Source organism: Acipenser ruthenus, chromosome 23, assembly GCF_902713425.1.
Source record: "Acipenser ruthenus chromosome 23, fAciRut3.2 maternal haplotype, whole genome shotgun sequence".
In the NCBI taxonomy this organism is placed as follows: domain Eukaryota; kingdom Metazoa; phylum Chordata; class Actinopteri; order Acipenseriformes; family Acipenseridae; genus Acipenser; species Acipenser ruthenus.
In genome coordinates, this window is record NC_081211.1 from 20,778,994 (window position 1) to 20,798,752 (window position 19,759).

At 37.7% G+C, this 19,759-nt stretch overlaps 1 protein-coding gene across 1 annotated transcript in view; it reads right to left on the minus strand.

Annotated features, from left to right (window-relative positions):
• Positions 1 to 19,759, minus strand: part of LOC131699630 (protein diaphanous homolog 1-like) — a 59,732-nt gene that overhangs the window by 20,222 nt on the left and 19,751 nt on the right. Inside the window, exons 2-9 of the mRNA XM_058996802.1 lie at positions 17,098 to 17,196; positions 15,899 to 15,993; positions 14,843 to 14,944; positions 13,729 to 13,968; positions 13,232 to 13,361; positions 12,190 to 12,315; positions 8,204 to 8,367; positions 6,252 to 6,384 (exon numbers count right to left, since the gene is read on the minus strand). Coding sequence (XP_058852785.1) covers positions 6,252 to 6,384; positions 8,204 to 8,367; positions 12,190 to 12,315; positions 13,232 to 13,361; positions 13,729 to 13,968; positions 14,843 to 14,944; positions 15,899 to 15,993; positions 17,098 to 17,161 — 1,054 coding nt within the window. The 5' untranslated portion in view covers positions 17,162 to 17,196. The remainder of the gene's footprint in view (positions 1 to 6,251; positions 6,385 to 8,203; positions 8,368 to 12,189; positions 12,316 to 13,231; positions 13,362 to 13,728; positions 13,969 to 14,842; positions 14,945 to 15,898; positions 15,994 to 17,097; positions 17,197 to 19,759) is intronic.

The window sequence follows — 19,759 nt, forward strand, 5'->3', positions numbered from 1 at the left end:
ACTTTGGATTTCCTGTTTTAACACTCTTGGGTAAATAGTTATGTCTGGCTGAGCCTGGTGTTTATTTTGAACTATAGTGGCGACAGGGGGTAATGCATGGGCTGATTAATGGTCTTGTTTATTTAATGTATTATCTATTTATTAAAATAATTTTTTTACCAGGGGCCAGAAGCACCCGCAGTTTCACTTACATAGAACGTCATTTAAACATTTACATAATTTGGTTTGGTCTCAACACTCAAGGCTTAAAATGATTGCTTCACTCCATTGATAAAACATTTCACTCAGCAGGGGCTATAAAAGTAATTTGGCCAATGTTATGACATTTTCAAACAGCCTGAGGAACACAGAGGTACCATTGAAGGTAAATAAAAAAGGGAAACAGCAGGAATCAAACCAATTATGCATTGGTTTGCAACTTGTGCACCTTTTATTGTATCACCAGACAAAAGAAAGTATGACAAATACAAATATTAAAAAGATTTAGCCCACATACATGGCGAGGCAATATAAATAGTTTTTCATAGACCGAAACGCCCTGAGGGTGACATACAGTAGCACTGCTGGGTATCGAACATAGTACTGTAGGACTGTGATCCAACTAAAGCATCTATTCTTAAACCTTTCTCCCTTAGAACAGCTTTTGTTAAGCGCCATAGCACCTGACGTCAGCTAGTGAAGCAGCAAGGCAAAGCCAACAAAGGTAACTAAATCTTATACTGTCAAAGGGGGGCATTATGAAAAACAAAATGAGAATTGTCTGAACAAAGCCAACACCTTGTTTTTCTTTCTCTCTCTGAACACCGCCTGTATGCAAACACTGCATCTGTGACTAATGCAACTTGACAGAATATCCACTGCTACCTGACCCCAAGAAAGCAGGTCTGAAAAGCAGAGGGATGGTTTTAATACATGCTCTTAATCTGATTCACTGCAAGCAGAAAATGAAATGGAACAATAATAATAATAATAATAATAATAATATTATTTACACACACACACACACACACATATTATATATATATATATATATATATATATATATATATATATATATATATATATATATATATATATATATATTCATGCAAGTGGGGGGTTCTGCTGCTTTGACAGGGAAAGTCAGTTTTCAGCAGTGCAGGGAAGCTCACATTAACCCAGATGAGCAGTGACCCAGTTTGAAATGGGACTCACATCGCTCGCTCTTAGCTGGAGGGGATTGGAGGAGGAGGAAGAGGAGGAGAAGGAGATGAAGAGACTCTGCTGCACAGAATAGAATGGATTCAATGCAGACAGATTAGGATTTGAAAACACGTCTCTCGAGAAGTAAACACACTGCCTTTGAGGTTAATTCAGACAGACTTCTAGGATGAATCGTAAACAAAATTCCTTTCACTTGCAAAAATATAAACAAGCAAAAAATAAAGGGCAGTAGTGTATGTGTGCGTGAGGGAGACATGCACGAGACAAACTGTGTAATTACCGGAATTACACACACAGGAATACAGTGTTACACTGTAAAGCAAAACAGGAACACGAGGAGTCAGCTGTAGTGATATTAAATGCATGGCTCCTATTAAAATACTGCAGCAATTATATATAATCCTTTAATTTTTCTGTGCCAAATTGCTCCCTGCCCCTGGAGTGAATTCTCAGAGCAGCTTTGACAGACTGCACAAGGAGATAAAGGAAAAAAAAAATAATAATAACCCTCAGACTTATCTACAAAAAATGCCAAATATGCAGTAGGACAAATGATCAAAACATTAACCTTGCAACTAAGTAGTGAAAATAATTGTGAATATGAATAAACTGAAGGACCAACATCAATATTCAGTTCTGAGAGAATCAACATGTTCTAATAGGTAACATATTTAAAATGAGTAACATTTGTGTTATGCCTGTGTACATTTGTGCAATTATACTGCAAGGTATAGAGCTCAACACAAAGAGAGACAGAGACTGGCAGATGGAATTGATTACTTTACTCTACATAGAAAAGGTTAAAGGTTTCCTGGCATCTCAAGAGATTAGCTTGCGTAGAACCCTGCCCATCCTCCCCACAAACAATCTCATTCCAGTCACGGTAACATGTAACAGCTGGGGCCATGTAACACCAAGCCAAGGGAGCAAAAATCACAAGATGGCTCAAATACGCCACACTCTGGCAGAAAAGTGAAGTAGGGAGGATAATGCTCCCTTATAAACATTTTACTTTTCATTCACATTCGGCTGACGTAACACCATGATTTTATCTCAATAAATAAAGCACTGTAATGCAACCATGCCAGACCCCCCCCCCCCCCCCAAACACACACACACACAAAGGAATATACTGTAGAATGGAACGATTCAAGTACTCCAGGAAAGCTAAAATTGCTGTCTTAAGGGAGAAGCTAGCTAAATAGCCTGGTTTATCTAGTTCTAACCAATACGTAGAAACATTTTAACCCATAGCACAACTGCATTTTTCCCTTTTCTATCAAAACACTACATTTTTTAATAACAAAAAATATATTTATAAGCATATCAAATGAATTTATATTATTTAATTGTAATGTAACATTCTACTGTACATTTCTAACATATAGACCTTGACAGCTTAAAAAATCATTGCAATTCAATAAAACAAACGAGATAATTATTGTTTAGTGTTTAGTATTGTTTAGTGTATTATTTAGTGTAAATATGTTGTGTTTAGTGTATATTGTCTAGATAAATAACTATTGTTTAGTTTTATCTGTTCCTCTCTTCAATCTTTTCAATGTGTCAATCCTAGATTATCCAATATTAAAGGTCTAGTGACCTAGTGATGTGTTTCTCTCCAGGAATGAAAGAGTTAACTGTATTTTAGTACAAAGCCCTTCACATCCTGGATGCCATGGTAACAGCCTATGTTGGAAGTACAATCTATGTAATCACATTAGCACATCTGTCACTGTTTTCCTTTGCCTCACTTGTTGACAACACTGACATCCTCTGGCCAAAAAACAGAACTACTTGTGACCTACATATAAATAATACAAACTATGTTTTTTCTCTCATTTGTTTACCATATGCAAATGACGGGGTGGGCTAAATGAGTTGTAATTTCAACTTCTTGACTATACAATTTCCAAGAAATACTGGACTGGTATAATAAAATAAAACACAGCCAAATGACTGCATGCCTTTTGTCTCGGTTTGTAATTCAATCAGCTACCCTTGAATCACACTTCTGTTTAAACCTAATTCAGCAACTTCTTAAATAATAATATTACAAATATTACAAAATGGCACATATCTGCAAACATGGATATTAACTGTGGTTATATACTGTGTATCCCATGCCAGTTAATGAGGGAACACTTTAAAATGCCAGCAGAGAAAAAACAAATCCAAAACAAGAGACAACAAAAAGAAAATTGGGTGGAACAGAAGATGACACACAGCTTGACTCATAGTAACAAGACACACAGCTTGACTCATAGCAACAATGTTTTAATTTTATATTTAATTTTATATTTTATATTTAGCTCTTTGAGCTAATATATATATATATATATATATATATATATATATATATATATATATATATATATATATATATATATATATATATATATATATATAAAATATATTATATATATACACATATATATACACATCATAAAGATTAATAGAAGTAAGCAGGGATTCTGGAAAGTACCAGAAAGTAAAAAAAAAAAAAAAAAAAAAAAAAGGGAAAGAAAGAAAGAAAGAAAAACAACCTTGACTGTGCAGCTGACAAAAAACAGGCTTTCTATTTGTGGATGATGAAAACTGATGCCAACTGGCACATCAAATTCTGAAATGTAACAAATAAACTGAGTTTGTAGCCCTTCCAAGGGAGGCACAGAGTCAGCCCTGAAGTAAACTTATAAATTAGGTATTTTATAAAAGAATAAGTAACATTGGCATCCTGTTATTCTCTGGTGCCTGGCTACACAGATCTCTGCAGGAAAGGGAATTATTCAAAACAGATACATTTCACAAAGGAGAGCCAGGGTAACCGAGCAATCAGGTGGTTTGTGATTTAAAGCAGATGTGGAGGGTACAATGTCCTTCTTATGCTGCAGTAGAGAGGTTCCGGCAGAAACAGAATCTAAAAATAGCAATTACTGAAAGGAAGGTGGCCGTGGGGTATCAGAATGGCAAAGATGAATGAGGAAACTTAATAAAGAAATACATACAGTTGGTCATGGTTTGACACAGAGTACTTTTTTTTTTTTTTTTTCTAAAAAAGTATATATCTTAGTGGTTCACATGAATTAAATCAGCAGCTTTACTTTTAAGGAGCGGTTTTACTCTGCAGGTAAAGTACAGTGTAAGTTAAGAACTGTACTATAAATTGGTACATAGAGTAGGGGGTTAAATCTTCATTATTGAGACTTTTGCTTGGCAAATGCTAGAGCTGCTAGTAGTTACAATTGCAAGTTTTTGAGGGTGCTACCTGGCAGTGTTAACTACCTGCGGATAGTTCCAACACAAATAAATCCCTTTGCTATTTTCTTTCCTGGTTTTACAGATGTAGGCCTTTCTTTTTAATGAAATGAATATATAATATGTTTCAAACAGAAGGGGGGGGGGGGGGGGGGGCAGTGTGGAGGTGAAAGGAGTGGAAGGAAGGCAGAAGGCAGGATGCTTGCAGAAAAGAACACAGCAGCTGTGACACACAAGGACGATTACACAATCAGACAGGATGGGATGCAGTGACTCTTTACTTGGGAACTGAACAACACTTGAAGAAACATTACTCTATTTACCATATTAAGCCTGAGTGTACCAACCTTATCTGACTACTAGTAAGGCATTACTCACAGCTTTTGACAAAATGATTAAACTTTTATGTGTATTTACAACAGGTTAACATTTACACAAGTTGGGGATTTATTTTAATTAAGTACTGATACAAAATGTATAACATGGATGAGGCAGCACAAAGCAGGAATAGATGCATAATATTAAACTTCAGGGTAAAGAAAGTGCAATGTATACATAACAGTGATTTAAAACTTTTCATATTCCTGAGGTTTAAAACTACCACCAACACACATATACAGTCACTTCTGCTCATATCTGTGTGAATCCCATCTATGCTGATTAAAAAGTGGATTAATCAATTCAGAGTAGCCGCAAGTGTAATCTTTTTAAGCTAGCTCACTAACTCAAAAGATACTGAAGCAATTCAGAGTGGCAGGTGAAGCTAGACAACCAAGGGAAATGCTTTTATCCTTTGTTCCCGGGGGGGAATGTTATAGATTGTAGGCAAGGGAGCTATTTTTTTTTATTTTGAAGCCCTTTTTCACAGAGTACACTACAATACAGCACAGATCGACAGACCAATATACTGTAATCTGAACTCTGAGCGCCCTCTACTTGGGAGAAGAAGGTAGTTCAGTACTCATAAGATATTTTTTTTTTAGTATAACTTTTTAGGAAAAACTATTAATTATTTAATCCTTCCCTTTCTATTCACTACATTTGAAACTTAACTGATATCAAAATACCACCAGAAGTAACCTTTATAGTACAAACAATCCTGACAATTAAAACATTAAAAATATCTGTTTGCAAGTGGACATCTTAAGTAAAGAGAGAGGTCCCTTTATGCTTCTGAACATTATGATGAGGGGTAGGAACTGCTATGCCACAATAACCTTCTGGACATGTTAAAGAGTCAAGTGGCAAAGTTATGAAGCTAAAACAGGAGGAACACAATCTTAAAATGTCAGTAGCTGGGACCCATACAACCTCCTTTGCACAGCATGTGTTCTTCACCAGCAGTTCATTGCTCTACAGGGGTTACTATTATCCTGGCAGGCTACTTTCAGTCCCAAAGAGAGATCACTGTGCTGTCAGCCAAGCAACCATGAGCCTTCTGTTAGCTGTCACGTTTCTTACAACTTACCACGGGGCAAGTGAACCAGTTAATCATTTAAGAGTGTTCCTGAATCACTCCGTAATTCTTGACTCACAAACTTAGAATTAAAGAGTGTCTCATCAAATTTGTGAACAGCTTGATCATGGAACTCTGAGATTGCAAGCATTTATACTGAGCCAAGTGTTTTGTTCACGTTAGTACCCTCACTGAGTCTATGTTAACTTTTCTGTGGTATGTTGTCTATTATTGTATTTTTTATCATTGTAGAATTGTAAGAACACCACAAAGCAGTTCTGGTGTTTTGAACAGGTGACATGTTTCTTTCCCTAGGTAAAGGATTCCCTCTTACCGGCATTAATGTCGATGAGTTGGTTCCTCTTCTGTTTCTCTTCTTTCTCCCTCTCTGCTTTCTCCCTCGCCAGTTTTGCCTTGCGGATTTTCTCCTCTGCCTCCTTCCTTTTCTGGTTCTCCTTCACCGCTTGCTGAAGATGACAAACAAGGTATTTAATATATTATAAAAGCAGACTGGACAATGGTTGAGATTGCCTTGATCGAGCACCTCATAACCAGGTAATCACTTGGAGCTAGGCCTTTTATTAGTGGCATCTGCAATTGCATGATGCGCATACCTGTGTATGTATTTATTAAAATGACTTGAAATGGAACAAGAATAGCCTTTAGCCACCTGAAGTGGACTGCTTAAAAAAAAAGATGATATCAGAACTACTACCCTGCTGAGTAAACGTCCATGTTAAAGTCCACTGACTGACTCACTGTGTGACCCTGAGCAAGTCACTTGACCTCCTTGTGCTCCATCCTGCGGATGAGATTTTAAATCAATGTCCTATTGTAAGTGACTCTGCATATAATGCAGAGTTCACAGCCTACCTCTGTAAAGCGCTTTGTGATGGTGGTCCACTATGAAAGGCACTATATAAAAATAGATACTATTATATTATATTATTAAAGTGTGAAATCTCTCAAATCTTATAATGCTTTGGTTGTAAAGCCTGTCCCTGGGTACATGGTTTCTCTAGAACATTATTGATAAGGTTGCATATACTAGTTTATAGATAATTGCATTTTTCTGTGCTTTAGTATAATAATTTTTTTTTTTTGTTTTCATAAATACAAATGACACCTTTATTTTGTACCGCTAATTAAACATTTGCTGATATTGTGTGCACTTGTATTTCCCAAACTACTATTAAGAAAGAGAAACATGTGCTTGGATTGGTTCCTGAAATGTTTCAAATGGTATTAAACTAACACTTACAATGCATACACACACACACAAAAGATAACATGCAAACATTAAAATATAAACCATTATAGTAAATTAGGCCACTTATATAGATACTTAACCTACACATCTCAACATTTGAATAGAGGTCATTGAAGTGCATGAAGATTGATAAAGCGGTCACTGTGAAAAACAAAGATTTCCTGCTCCCATTGGGAATATTATTTCACAATTCAGTGGATGCATAACCAAAGGATGTTTTGCTAAGATGCAGCCTAGATTTTAGCATTAAACTTCCATCAGTACAATTACAATTATGGTTATTTGAAGGACACAAGGGAGCAGTTCTGTTAGTTTTAGATTAGCATGCGTGAGATCAAATCATGGTACAAGATATACAGTAGTGCTGCATATCTTAATTGGCTGTCACTTCCAGACTGTGATAAGAGTTGTGGTACAGGTATCTGTGTTCATGTACTAGAGAATAGAATATTGTTTGTGCTCTCTGGAGCTATTCTCAAGTTCTATTCTCAAGTATGGTTAACTGCATCTGTTCCCTTGACTGAGTTTATGATTAGACATCTTACTCTACAATCCACTGTGGTATGATCAGTGGAGGATGAACTAGGAGCTACAGTGTATAGTGTCCCTTCACTTGGTGATAAAGTGTCAAGCCAGTACAGTTAAAGATTCCATTGTATTTAAGCCCAGAGTCAGCAACTGATCAGTTTCTTCACTTGATTACCTGGCCGTTATCATAGGAGCACAGCTAACCGATTTAATGTTTATTATTTCAGGCTACTTTGCGGAAATTCATCTGCTTCATTGGTCAGTACTTCTGAGCATCTGCTCTTTTAAAACAGTGTGTGCCGATTCAGTTGGTTTAGGTTATTTATTTCTTTGTTCTTTAATCATGAGATCATTTCTATCACAATCTACGGCATCCTGTTTCTCGGAGGAACCGAAGTGCATTCTAACTTAGCTTTCATGACTGTATGCAGGTTACTGTATATTCCTCTAAGGTAATGAACAGGAAATGTTTATAGTTTTCCACTCACCTGGAACATGCTTTTGAAGTTGCTGAGGTCCCCGAAGAACTCCTCCACAGATATCTTTTTGGGGTTAAAGACAAAGTAGGCCCCCAGGTCCTCATATTGCTTCTCCATGTTGTTGTACATGAGGGCCAGCTTCTCATACTGCTCTCGGGCAGTCTTGACAAAACTGTGCAGACCCAGGGTTAAGGGAATAAAGAGCAGACTCAACCAGACAGATTTCACCACTTTGGGGGGAAAAGAGGTGTTTAACCAAGTTTTTAAACAGTACTTTCACACAGAATTGAATATGCAACTGCAATTTAAAGCATGAAAAAAATAAAGAAAAAAAAGTACAGTTCTATAGTATATTTGAGAGAGGTTGTATTGATGTGTATCTTAGCAATGCTGTACTAAACATGTTTGTTGACCTTATCGTTTTCAAAGATGTTTTGTTACCTACAGTAAAGTGACACAATATATTCCTATATATTTTGGTAACTTCACTACCAAGGAAACAAACAGCAATTACCTCACATGTGAGCATGGAGGTCAGATTTTACCCCCTGAAATCCAAAGGTGAACATACTGTAAACAGTGGGAGAGGTAGATATGTTCAACAGACTTCCTGTTTTGCCAGACTAGTTATGCTGATTCAACACTGTTTAAAATACTTTCCCACACGAGGGCACCTACTAAGTCTTGAGGACATAATGGACATTTTTAAAGCAAATTACTGTGTTCTAAAGCAAAATACTGTGTCTGATCCGGTACTCAAAATGTTAATTGGAACAGCTGAAATGCACAATTGATTCAGTATTCTGCCCCTACAGCAAGACCAATTCAAAACAGATCATTAGTTACTACTTGGGTCTCTCATGGAGCTTTGGTATGACAATAGCAACAAATCCTTTGTATTCTGTAGCGAACAGGCTAATTAACATTTATTTAATCTGAAACAGCCTGGCCTCTGTGCAAAGACATTTACCCCTAAGTGTTATTAACCTTAATTAAAGAGAAGGTAGCTTCAAACGTAATTGTCTTTGTTTGTACTGGAATTAATCAAATAGGCCAAGTAAGACAGTGTTTTTATATTAGTACAGTAACTCCAGAACTATCTAGTGCACAGCAGTATTTTGTCAGAAATAAAAAAAAAACCAGAAGAAAACTGTGGCCAAAAGGCAGTGGTTGGACACTTTAGCTGATAACCTGTGTTACATACATTTATGGCAGGCAACTGGAACTGAAGAGTAGCTTTTATATGTAACGCACCTTACACAGACTTGTACATTAAACAAAAATACAATACAATTGGAAGCGACGCTTACTTTAAAAGTTGCAATTATAAACCAAAATGTTCTGGCAGCAATGCAGAAATCCTGTTTCTTTACTGCGGCCCCTACCTTCTGTTATTGTACATCAGGGTATGTGTTTCAGTGGCTGGTGACTACAATATATTAGATATTCAAATGTTCTCTCCCCACTTTCCACAAATAGCTGGACATGAAAAAAAGGGTGATTCATTATCTCCAGAAAGCCACATCACACACAGTTTACAAAGCAGAATGAGACAATCTGGTACAATCTATCTCGAATCTATGATATTAAAACTTCTCAGGATACATGAAATGCCCCAGGATATAGAATATCACAAATGAATACGATAGCAGCAGGACACATGAGTTGGAATACTTTTTTTCTTCTCCTTTTACAAACTGTTTCAAAAGAACTTGAAAAATGAGTTACGTTTTATCTTCAGCCAGTAGTGCAGTTAATTTATACCAGAGATTAATATCTCACTCAATGAATCGATGAGGCACTCCCCCCATTTTCTCTCAATTTGGAATTCCCAATTCTCCTCACTGCAGTAATTCCCCATATGGTTCAGGAGACCCAAAGATTCAGTGGGCGTCCTCCGATCCCACGACCAGGCCAGATTCCTTTTTCACCCAGGAACTCGAGAGCGGATGTCAGCGAGCTACCGACCTTTGGAGGACAAAGGCCAGCTTGCAGGTGTCCGCTCTGAGCGCACTGGGCGCCTGGCTAGCAGGGTTCGCTGTAGAGCGATGAGGAGAAACAGTCCCTGCCGGTTTTGCCTCCCTAACCCACGGGAATGCCTGGGCCACTGTGATGCACCCATTGGAGTCCCCAGCGAAGACCGGCCTACTTCACACAGCCAGGACATGAACCTACGCTGTATGACTCGCCCTGCGCACCACGCGGCTGCGCTTCTACCAGGTGACAGATGAGGCATTCTTATTTTTTTTTTCCTTTCTGTTCTTATGCTATTTAATATGGAAAGCCAGCCAATATTTATGAATTTAGTTTGACAGCCTGCGTTCACTGCAACATATTCTTCATACAGAAATGAAGAAGAAAAGGCTGATTTTTTGAGCTAATTTAAAAATGATCATGCCCCTTGTTTAATAATATCCATGACATAGTTCTTGAGGTCTGCAGAAAATCCAATCAATATAATTGATTCAAGGCTTCAGTCTTTCTCATGAACGGCGGTGGAATATAGCATTGTTTTAAGATACTGAAGTCTACTGAATTTATCTAAAACAGTGATTTAGATTTGCCATAGTTCAGGTCAAATAGAACCCCATGTTTAATATTTTATTAGAGCCGATGTAAGGATAAGTGCAAAGTTATTTGCGGCTGCCAAAAAATATGTTTAGCTGGCATAAAGTGGGACTTTAGTGGTCACTAAAAATGCGACGTATGTAAAGACGTATGTTCTTCACCTGGCGTTCTGCACCCGCTATCCGTGCGCCAAGAGGACTTTACTGCCCTTCCTATGAAATATTTTATTTGGTTTGATTTTCATGCTCCAGAAATCATATACAGCATCTACTGCTCTCCGTACTCCTAACTCAGCTGTAAGTGCGGCCACTAAACAGCCCGATGCACAGGTGGTGCTCGTTGCAACCCTCATGATCATGATTGCAGCTCATTATTTGTGCGTTTTGAGTAATTTGCATTGCTCTTAAGCTTACATAGGCCGCAGTGCAAAATAATTGCCTGGCTGCTTGGCAATTTGGATTTTGCAGGTGCTATTTTTTGCACTGCGCCTATCCTTACATCAGCCCCTATGTGTATTAATAGTAATATGGCTCAAATTAATGAGAAAATTGGAACACCACCACAAATGAAATCCTTGTTAACTACTGCACCGTGACACCATCAATAACCTCTCTGTTTAATTGGTCTGTCACTAATTAATATGAAACAAACACATATATTGGCCTTCATGCAGCGTATAGTTATACTAATTTTTAAACTACATTTCCTGGTGGTTTAACATTTAAAACGTATATTGGCTACCCAAGCTCAAGGACATCATATACGATTAACTAATAATACCACTGTATCTAAAAAAAAACCACAAGAAATGTGTATACAATCAATATATAATTAATCCAGTGCAGACACAATCACCAAAACTTGTGTTCATGCTGTCTTATTAATATGGATGATGTTTATAAGGTGCTGTAAATTACTTAAAGGAATGTACTGTAGCAGTGCCTTTAATCAATGAAAGTACATTGTAATGAAAAATGACTTTCAGACCGTGCTGATAACAGGGATAATTATCTAATGCAGTTTTTGCTTTTATTCCCAGTAGGCTTGAACATGACTTAATCGGCCTTAGAAAAATAAATAAAAAGGATAGAGAAAATAAACTACAAACTGACTGCTTTAAAATTCACTAACTTACATACAACCATTTGATCTAGATGTTTTTTTTTTTTTGTTAACTACAACAAAGTCAGCCACACTTTGCTGGTTATTTGATCTGAATCTCTGTATCCTGGCTTTAACTTGTTTTAGATTCAGCACGAAACAGCATATATTTTATGAAGATGAAGTGAAGTGGTCTACTTGTTTGAAGAACGCAAATTGGGCTGACACAACAACAGAATGCAATGTCCCTCACGTGTTCCTTTGTGAAGGACTCTGTGGTCAGAACTAGCATGGTTGTTATCTTAAACTTCATTTTTAAAAGGATATTTCTATCTTCTCCACAAACTTGTCTTTCTCGTTGGTGGTTGGAGGGAATGCCTGTACATCTTTCTCCAAGTTGGAAATCTGCTTTAACATCTGGTCTACGTTCTTCTGTAGCGTTTCAGCAGAAACTGGAGGAATACATTGAAGATCAAGCGTTCAGAATTGTTTAAAAGAAATAACAAATTTCAACTAAACAGCTAGTTAAAGTAATTGCAGCTAACAGAACAGTACATACATTTTCTCTACCATGCACATGCACCCATTATACAGCTCTCAAATGTACAGTTTTGAAAGACACACATGTTTAAGCACACACTTATATCCATTTTCAAACATGAAATTGGGTACTACACTAGATTAAAGAAATCCCAACCCATTCACTGGCTTAATTCCTGTCAATAGCCAATCAGCTGCTTCCTCTGTTGACTAACATGCCTTCAGCCAATAGTACATGTTTGACGCTGCAGACACTGCTGGGGTGAAATGACCAAGGAAGTAAAGCAGCAGCATACTTCCTCAAAGGCAAGGCAAGAAAACCAAGAAGTTTCTTTAACCTACCGGTAGGAAGATGTTAGCATTGGTTTAGAAAGATGGGCCAGGCTTTTAAGCGACAGGCCAGCTGAGAGAATTTGAATACTGAATTTAGGATTTAAATCAGTTCTTAATTCCTAACCCTAACCCCAAAAGCAATGGTTCAAAGAGAATGTTTCATGTGTTCGAAAGAATGTAATACAGTTTTACATTGGCCAATCTTTCTGCACCAGGTAAATAGTGCGGCCCCTCTTTCCGCACCTATGTCAACATGTGTTTCTTTAAAAGCTGCACATTTGAGACTTATGTGGCTAATGGAAGTGCAAAATGTGTAAGATTTATGGAATTATTTCTAGCTATAATACTGTTAGAAAGGTTTATTCCTTCCTGACTTACAATACTGTGTTTGTAGCTACTATAAAATGGAGATTCTTTCCCTGTTTACTAGCCTGGTTGCTATGGTATCAGCTGGCCGCAAGCTGAGTTCTAATAGTAGAGCTTAGTCACTCATACCTCGGCTTGCTTTGTCCACATGGGTCAGTTCATCTATGAAGTGCAACACTTCTGGGTGCTGCTCCTGACAGATCTCAGCTAGGAAGTGCAGGAGAGTCATCTTCTGATCAGCAGACTTGGTGTCTCGAAGCTGAGGAGGGAAGGAAAAACCGAGATCAGACAAATAAATAAAATAAAAACTACATAATAAACCTTTAAGCACAACAGGATGTCCTGAAGTCTGGTATTTCATTCAACTCTTGGGACTTGGGCATAACTTGAAATTGAAGTGTCAGACATACATTTTCAGACTTGAGTGTTTGTAGTCAGAAAAAAAACAGTGCCTAAAACCCAAATGGGTACATAATGTTTAGCCAATAGTATTATTCAAGTGAACTTCAATGGTCTCTAAAACGGTATTGTTGTGTGAAAGATTTTTTTGTTTTATGTGGCTGTTATAAATGCCACTGTAATTCAGCCATAATCTGTAAATGAACCGTTTATCATTATTTTTTTACTTTGCAGAGGTAGCTGATGCTGAAGCCAAAGGCGCGGGCGTTCCTTGAACCCGCGTTCATGAAGTTCCCGACCAACAGGATGAGCTCCAGTAACTTGGAGAAGTTCTCACTCTGGCTCAGCTCCTCGCAGGCGGCAATCACAGACACAATGTCTGGCTTGATGTTGTTGATCTGCTCATCAAACTGCAGCTTGAACAGGATGGCGTTCAGACGAACATGAAGCTTTGGCACAGTGCTGATCTGTGATACAGGGAAGGGAAAAGCAGCACAAAGTTTCATAACAATAAGTGATTCTTTAGATATATGTGAGATACCGGTCAACGAACAGATTTCATCCATATACCCCCACAATTGTATAAGCTTAATTTGTATTCAAGATGCATTTACAAATTTACATTTCACAGATAGGTGCACGTTGGCCTTCACTATATTGCTGTGCCAGGGTTTATTCATCTCCATCAGGGTGAAAATAAAATGCAAATACAGAACACACAAGCAAATCTCACTGTAGAATAGACAACTAAAATTGGGTGTGTATATTGGGGAGGGATTGTAGAATACAGGCAATAACTTGTGTCTGGTGACAAAGCTAACAAACAATGTAGTTAAAACTCACAATTTAATGACACATTGGATGATTCAGAATTGCTTTGCAACTCGTGCAATGAGTTAACGAGACAACCCTCCCCCACACAGACCATCCCACACGCTCAGTATTAGTATGGGGAATGGACTACTGAATGCATCAGTTCTTTCTGTAACCTTGATTCACTTGATGTACTGTGTACAGTGCTCTTTGCATTTGGATGTAACTCTGTAAATTAAACAATGTGTTTAACTCCAAAGGCCTTGATTGATGCAATACAGCTATCTGAAATTGCAGTGCATCAGAAAATGAGGTCACATTACATTAGCTACAGTGTTAAATTATAGGTTGCTATAATATAGAGTGATTTAACCCCCATTTCTAAATATGATCAAAAGCTGTGGTTCCAAAAACAAATTGATAATGATGCTTGAAATATCTGGTGGGCATTATTTTGTATTACTGTGACTTACATTGACATGGAAATTATTAAATACATACTGGACAGACTTGTGCGTCTCAACTCACCACAACACCGAACTGTTCAGGCTCAGCCAGATCATCATATTCCCCTTTCATTTCTGACAACACACTCAATTGCTCTGCTTCTGGAAGCTGCTTAACCAGGTTCTGCGAGTGACAAAAAGTCAGGTTTAAGTTTTGAGGCAGCCTAGTACACCAGTCTACTTCATTCACAAGAGGTTCTGATTATTTTTTCAATGGCACCTACTGTAAAGACATATACGGCTGGTTTCATAGACCCCAAAAAAACAGTAATGGACTTTCTAACATTACCTTAGATAAAGTCCTCAATTAGTGCTAATCAGGGTCTGCAAAACCAGCCTGTTATTTGCAGTCATCACCTTAATGTAAAACCGACAGTGGTGCTTTTATGTTGTCTTATTTAGACGTATTGTCATCTCATGTGCAACCTTAAACTGTATACAGGAAACAGATAATGGTTATATTTGAAACTAAGAATGCATTAAAAAAAAACAAAAAAAAAAACTGATAGCCTTTGTCTTTCAAGGAATTTAAGTATAACAGTCGCTCTGCAGGAAGCAGATAACCCTACAGAAGAAACAACACTTTTTCAGAAAGGCCCTGCAGCTAAAACATCAGTAGGAAAAATGACTTGCTCAAGGTTAGGACCCAAGATTGTAGCCTTAGCTGAGGCATGCTACTGTTTGTTTGTTTCTGTATTGCCGTGTGTGGTGAATGTTTTGGCAGTCAGCAAGATTTGTACCTAAAAATATCTAAATCCACAGTAAAACAACACAAAGCACAGGGGTGGAACAATTTGCTTTACTGCTGTGACACTGCAGCCAAGTGCTGCAGGTTCTTTAATTGTTGATGGGAATGCAGCAGGATTCCAGCTCTACAGTATAAACAGTATCAGACAAGTAGAGGGGAAACAGGAGGTCAGTTGTGCTCCTGCGAGAGGGAAATTAAAAAGACTCTTAAGAACACACTGCTTCTGGGGTTTCTTTAAGGATGTGCATATGCAGTGCTAGAATAAAGACTCTCCAGAATGGAAAACAACAGTGAAAGCTTGCCACAATTATACAAATGGTAAAGCAGTACCTGCACCATAGACTCAGTGAGGACACTCTCGTTGACCTCGAGGATAACGTTCTTTATCTCCTCGTATGGAAGTCGGAAAGATCCCAAGAAGATAGCTGACGAGAGAAAATACAATACAATACAAAGCAATAACACATTCTAGTTCTCTTTATTCGAAGTTTGTTCTATGAGCTAGTATTTTTGAGGGACCCAAGACCCTTACATGTAAAAAGTATTAACATGCAGTTATATGCAACAGCGTGCTGCAAAAGTATGATCTCAGAGTATAGTTAGCTTTTCTTGGCTATAAGGTTAGGGGCTGACCTCAAGAAGTAGAAAACCTACAGCCTCAATATAAAACCAAACTCAATGTCTAGCTATCAGAGAGTTGGACAGAGTGAATTTATTTAACAACCTTACCTCATGCCTACATTTTACAGAAAGACAGTGTCTAGAATAGTTTACCACCCTGTACCACAGCTGCAAATACGGTAATAGAAAGTAAAACAGCGTTAAATAAATACTTCATGAGTCGTCATTCTGTGTTCCTTATTGAACAGAATGAGTCCATGGAAAATGTCATTTAAATAATCACACCACAGCATTTATGTTATATTAAAGCTGTTGTATTGTATTGTAGGACAGTTACTCAGGTTTACTACTGTTTATGTGCAACTGTCTCAGAAATAATCACACATTTACATCTGGTTGGATGCTGTATACAACTTACTGTAATAAAAGAGAAAGACAGCCAGTAAAATTGACACGTTTATATTTCAATCTTTTTTTACTCTATAATGTTTGTCCCTGTACAGAGTAATTAACCCTGACTGCTCTTAAAAATGAGACTTGTGAAGCAGGGACAGGTAATTGTTTAGTATGTAGCTAGAACTCATTGACAGAATAAACCATACCCACTTCTCCTAATATCAGATCTCTAATGACACTGAATAGACATACCCATTAATGACGGCCCCCAGTTATTATTAGTATTATTATTATACATGTAGTAGTAATAGTAGTGGTAGTGTTTGTTTGTTTGTTTTACACTTTTTTCTTATCAGATCAGATGTTTGTTTACTATTTAATAGAAAGAAGAATACCTTACAATTGTCTCAATTTAATATTTTACAAAAGACTGATCTGAAGTAATATGGGAGTTACCATGTGGGCTACTTGCTGGTCATAGCAAGGCATGAAAAGGGGGCTGATATACTTACACAGATTCTGTGCAGTTTTACCATCCAGCACTTTCAATTCTTTCACCTTCTTCTTCTGAGCCATTTTCTTGTCATCTGTTCCATCCTGTTCTTTTTTCACTGTAGTAGAAAAAGAAAAAAAAGAGGATTAAAGAAACGGTATTGATCAGACAACACTGCTGGAAGGATGACTGAACATTATGTGGGTGTGAAATACACTTATTTTTTATCTTTTAAAATCATTCAATGCCGCAGGCTAGTATTCTCAGATATACATATTCTAAACATTAAAAGAGACAGTGGTTTTAAGAAGCTTGAATTTCTGTTTAATACCATACTATGAAGGGCTTCTAGTCTTTTAGAAATGTTAGGATAATTTAGTGCTATACACAAGCTGTGCGTGACACACACAACATGCCACATTCTCGCAGTGTACGTGCATTAATATGGTGCTTTTGCTGAGGTATTATATTTAAGAGGTAAAGGTTGCACAAGGTACAAGGCTGCTCAGCAATGCATGTTACATTCAGAAACTGATGGGTGCACTTAAAACATTTATAAAGCTTCGGAGGAGTACAGTCTCTATAAGACATCCACAGAAAATAGTAGTTCAGGTCACACTGAGATGGTACTTCTTCAAGCCCTGACCCTTTGCATTCTTGTGCCACATATTTTCAAAGCCCTAGCAGGGATATATCATGAGAACCCAAACATCCAAACATTTGTCAATTTCAATCAAACCGCCATTACAGGAGCCGTGCTTTTCTTTGTGAGGGCTTTGGCATAAGGTCGACCGATGTCTCTGTGATAAAGGGAACTTTCACACACACACACACACACGTTTGCATTTCTATATTTGTAGGAAATTCTTATTGACTCTCACTATATTTTTTATTTACAATTTCTCTAATCAGACAAGACTCCACACAGGGTGAAAGTCAACAACAAACTATATATATATATATATATATATATATATATATATATATATATATATATATATATATATATATATATATATATATATACTAACCTGTCCTCCCAAAACACCATGTTTCTAAAAAATACATCAGTAAGAAATACCACATAGAACAAATGTGGTACTTCTTGCATCCACTGTAAAGCGTTGCAGGGGACAGGTTACTTTAATTCATGAAAAGACACAACTGAGAGCCCTACCGAGATGCTCTTTAAGCTGGCTGTGAACATTAGTGCAGTATACCCAATGTCTCTATAAAACATAATCAAGGTAATGTGCCAAGGTCTATATTTCACACTGTATATCCCCCTCCCCCTCACCACATAAAGAACACAAGCTGCTTGAAGAGTGCCCCCTCCTCTACAGCCCTACACACTCTGAGGGTCTCCAGGGAGGTTCCTGATTGGCTGGATATGATATCATGTCTTTGGTAATCATGTTTATGGGATAAATGCATTACATTGATGGAGTCCAGTCATTTTGTAAATTAGCAATCTTTGTAGAAGAGCACATGCTCAGAATTAGTTAACCCTTTTTCAGCCAGGGACAGTTTACACATTGAAATAAAACAAACAAATGGGCATACACTGCTCTGTGATCAAATAGTCAATGAATCCGTTCAAAGCAGTATGTTTCAGCAGTTGTGTGAAACAAATACAGTTCACACTATTCATAAGTTCATGAGACTGCATTGAGTACAGAAATAAAACGTCTGGACAATTAGCGACAATGCAGTTATTGTTATGTATACTGCCCATTCATAAGTCAATGAAAAACAGACATCTACTCTAACAAGGAACAAAGAACTCATTGATCCAGACACCATGAAGTGTGGAATATTACATTACATGCTTACTGTAAATCAGTTAATCAACCTATTTTCTTTATTAGATACATAAAGTTAGAGGATTATCTATAATAACAGGGTGTTTCTGTGTGTCACTATCTCGAGGAAAAAAAAAAAGTGATTGCTTACCATATGTTCAGTTGCTTGCATTGTACCTGTTTTAGCACTAACATGCTTCTCCCTACTATAATTACATACAATATTTTCAAATGTCATTTTTCGCACTGCAGATCCACAGCAATGCCACCAGACCTATAGTGCCGGAGGATAACACAGATCTGGCGGCTCCACTGCAGAACCACAGGCGCCCTATCGGCCACAGGGGTCGCTGATGCGCGGTGAGCCGTGGATTCCCCTGCCGACCTAAGCCCTTCCTACCCGGGCAGCGCTCAGCCAATTGTGCGCCGCCCCCTAGGAACTCCCGGTCACGGTCGGCTGTGACATAGCCTGGATTCGAACGTGCGATCTCCAGGCTATAGGGCACATCCTGCGCGGAGCGCCTTTACTGGATGCGCCACTCGGGAGCCCCCATTTTCAAATGTTTTATGTGGAAATAATTAATACAAAATGATACTGGGGCATACAACTTGACTCGGTCCTGTTAACTGGTCTGTTGTGTTCAGTGGAGTTAGTTATTTTGTGTGGAACTCAGAAATCTATGGTTACTGCTGCAACTGGACACATCTAACTATGCTAGAAACCAAAACAAGCAAGTGCAAAGGCAAACGGTCATCCCAAATTCTAAAAATCGGGCCATCTGGGTTTTCAGACACAAGCAGTATTATTCATACGCAGTATTTATTTATTTTACAGACAAATTAATTCCTCCATAACCAGACCAGATGCAAAACTGCTGA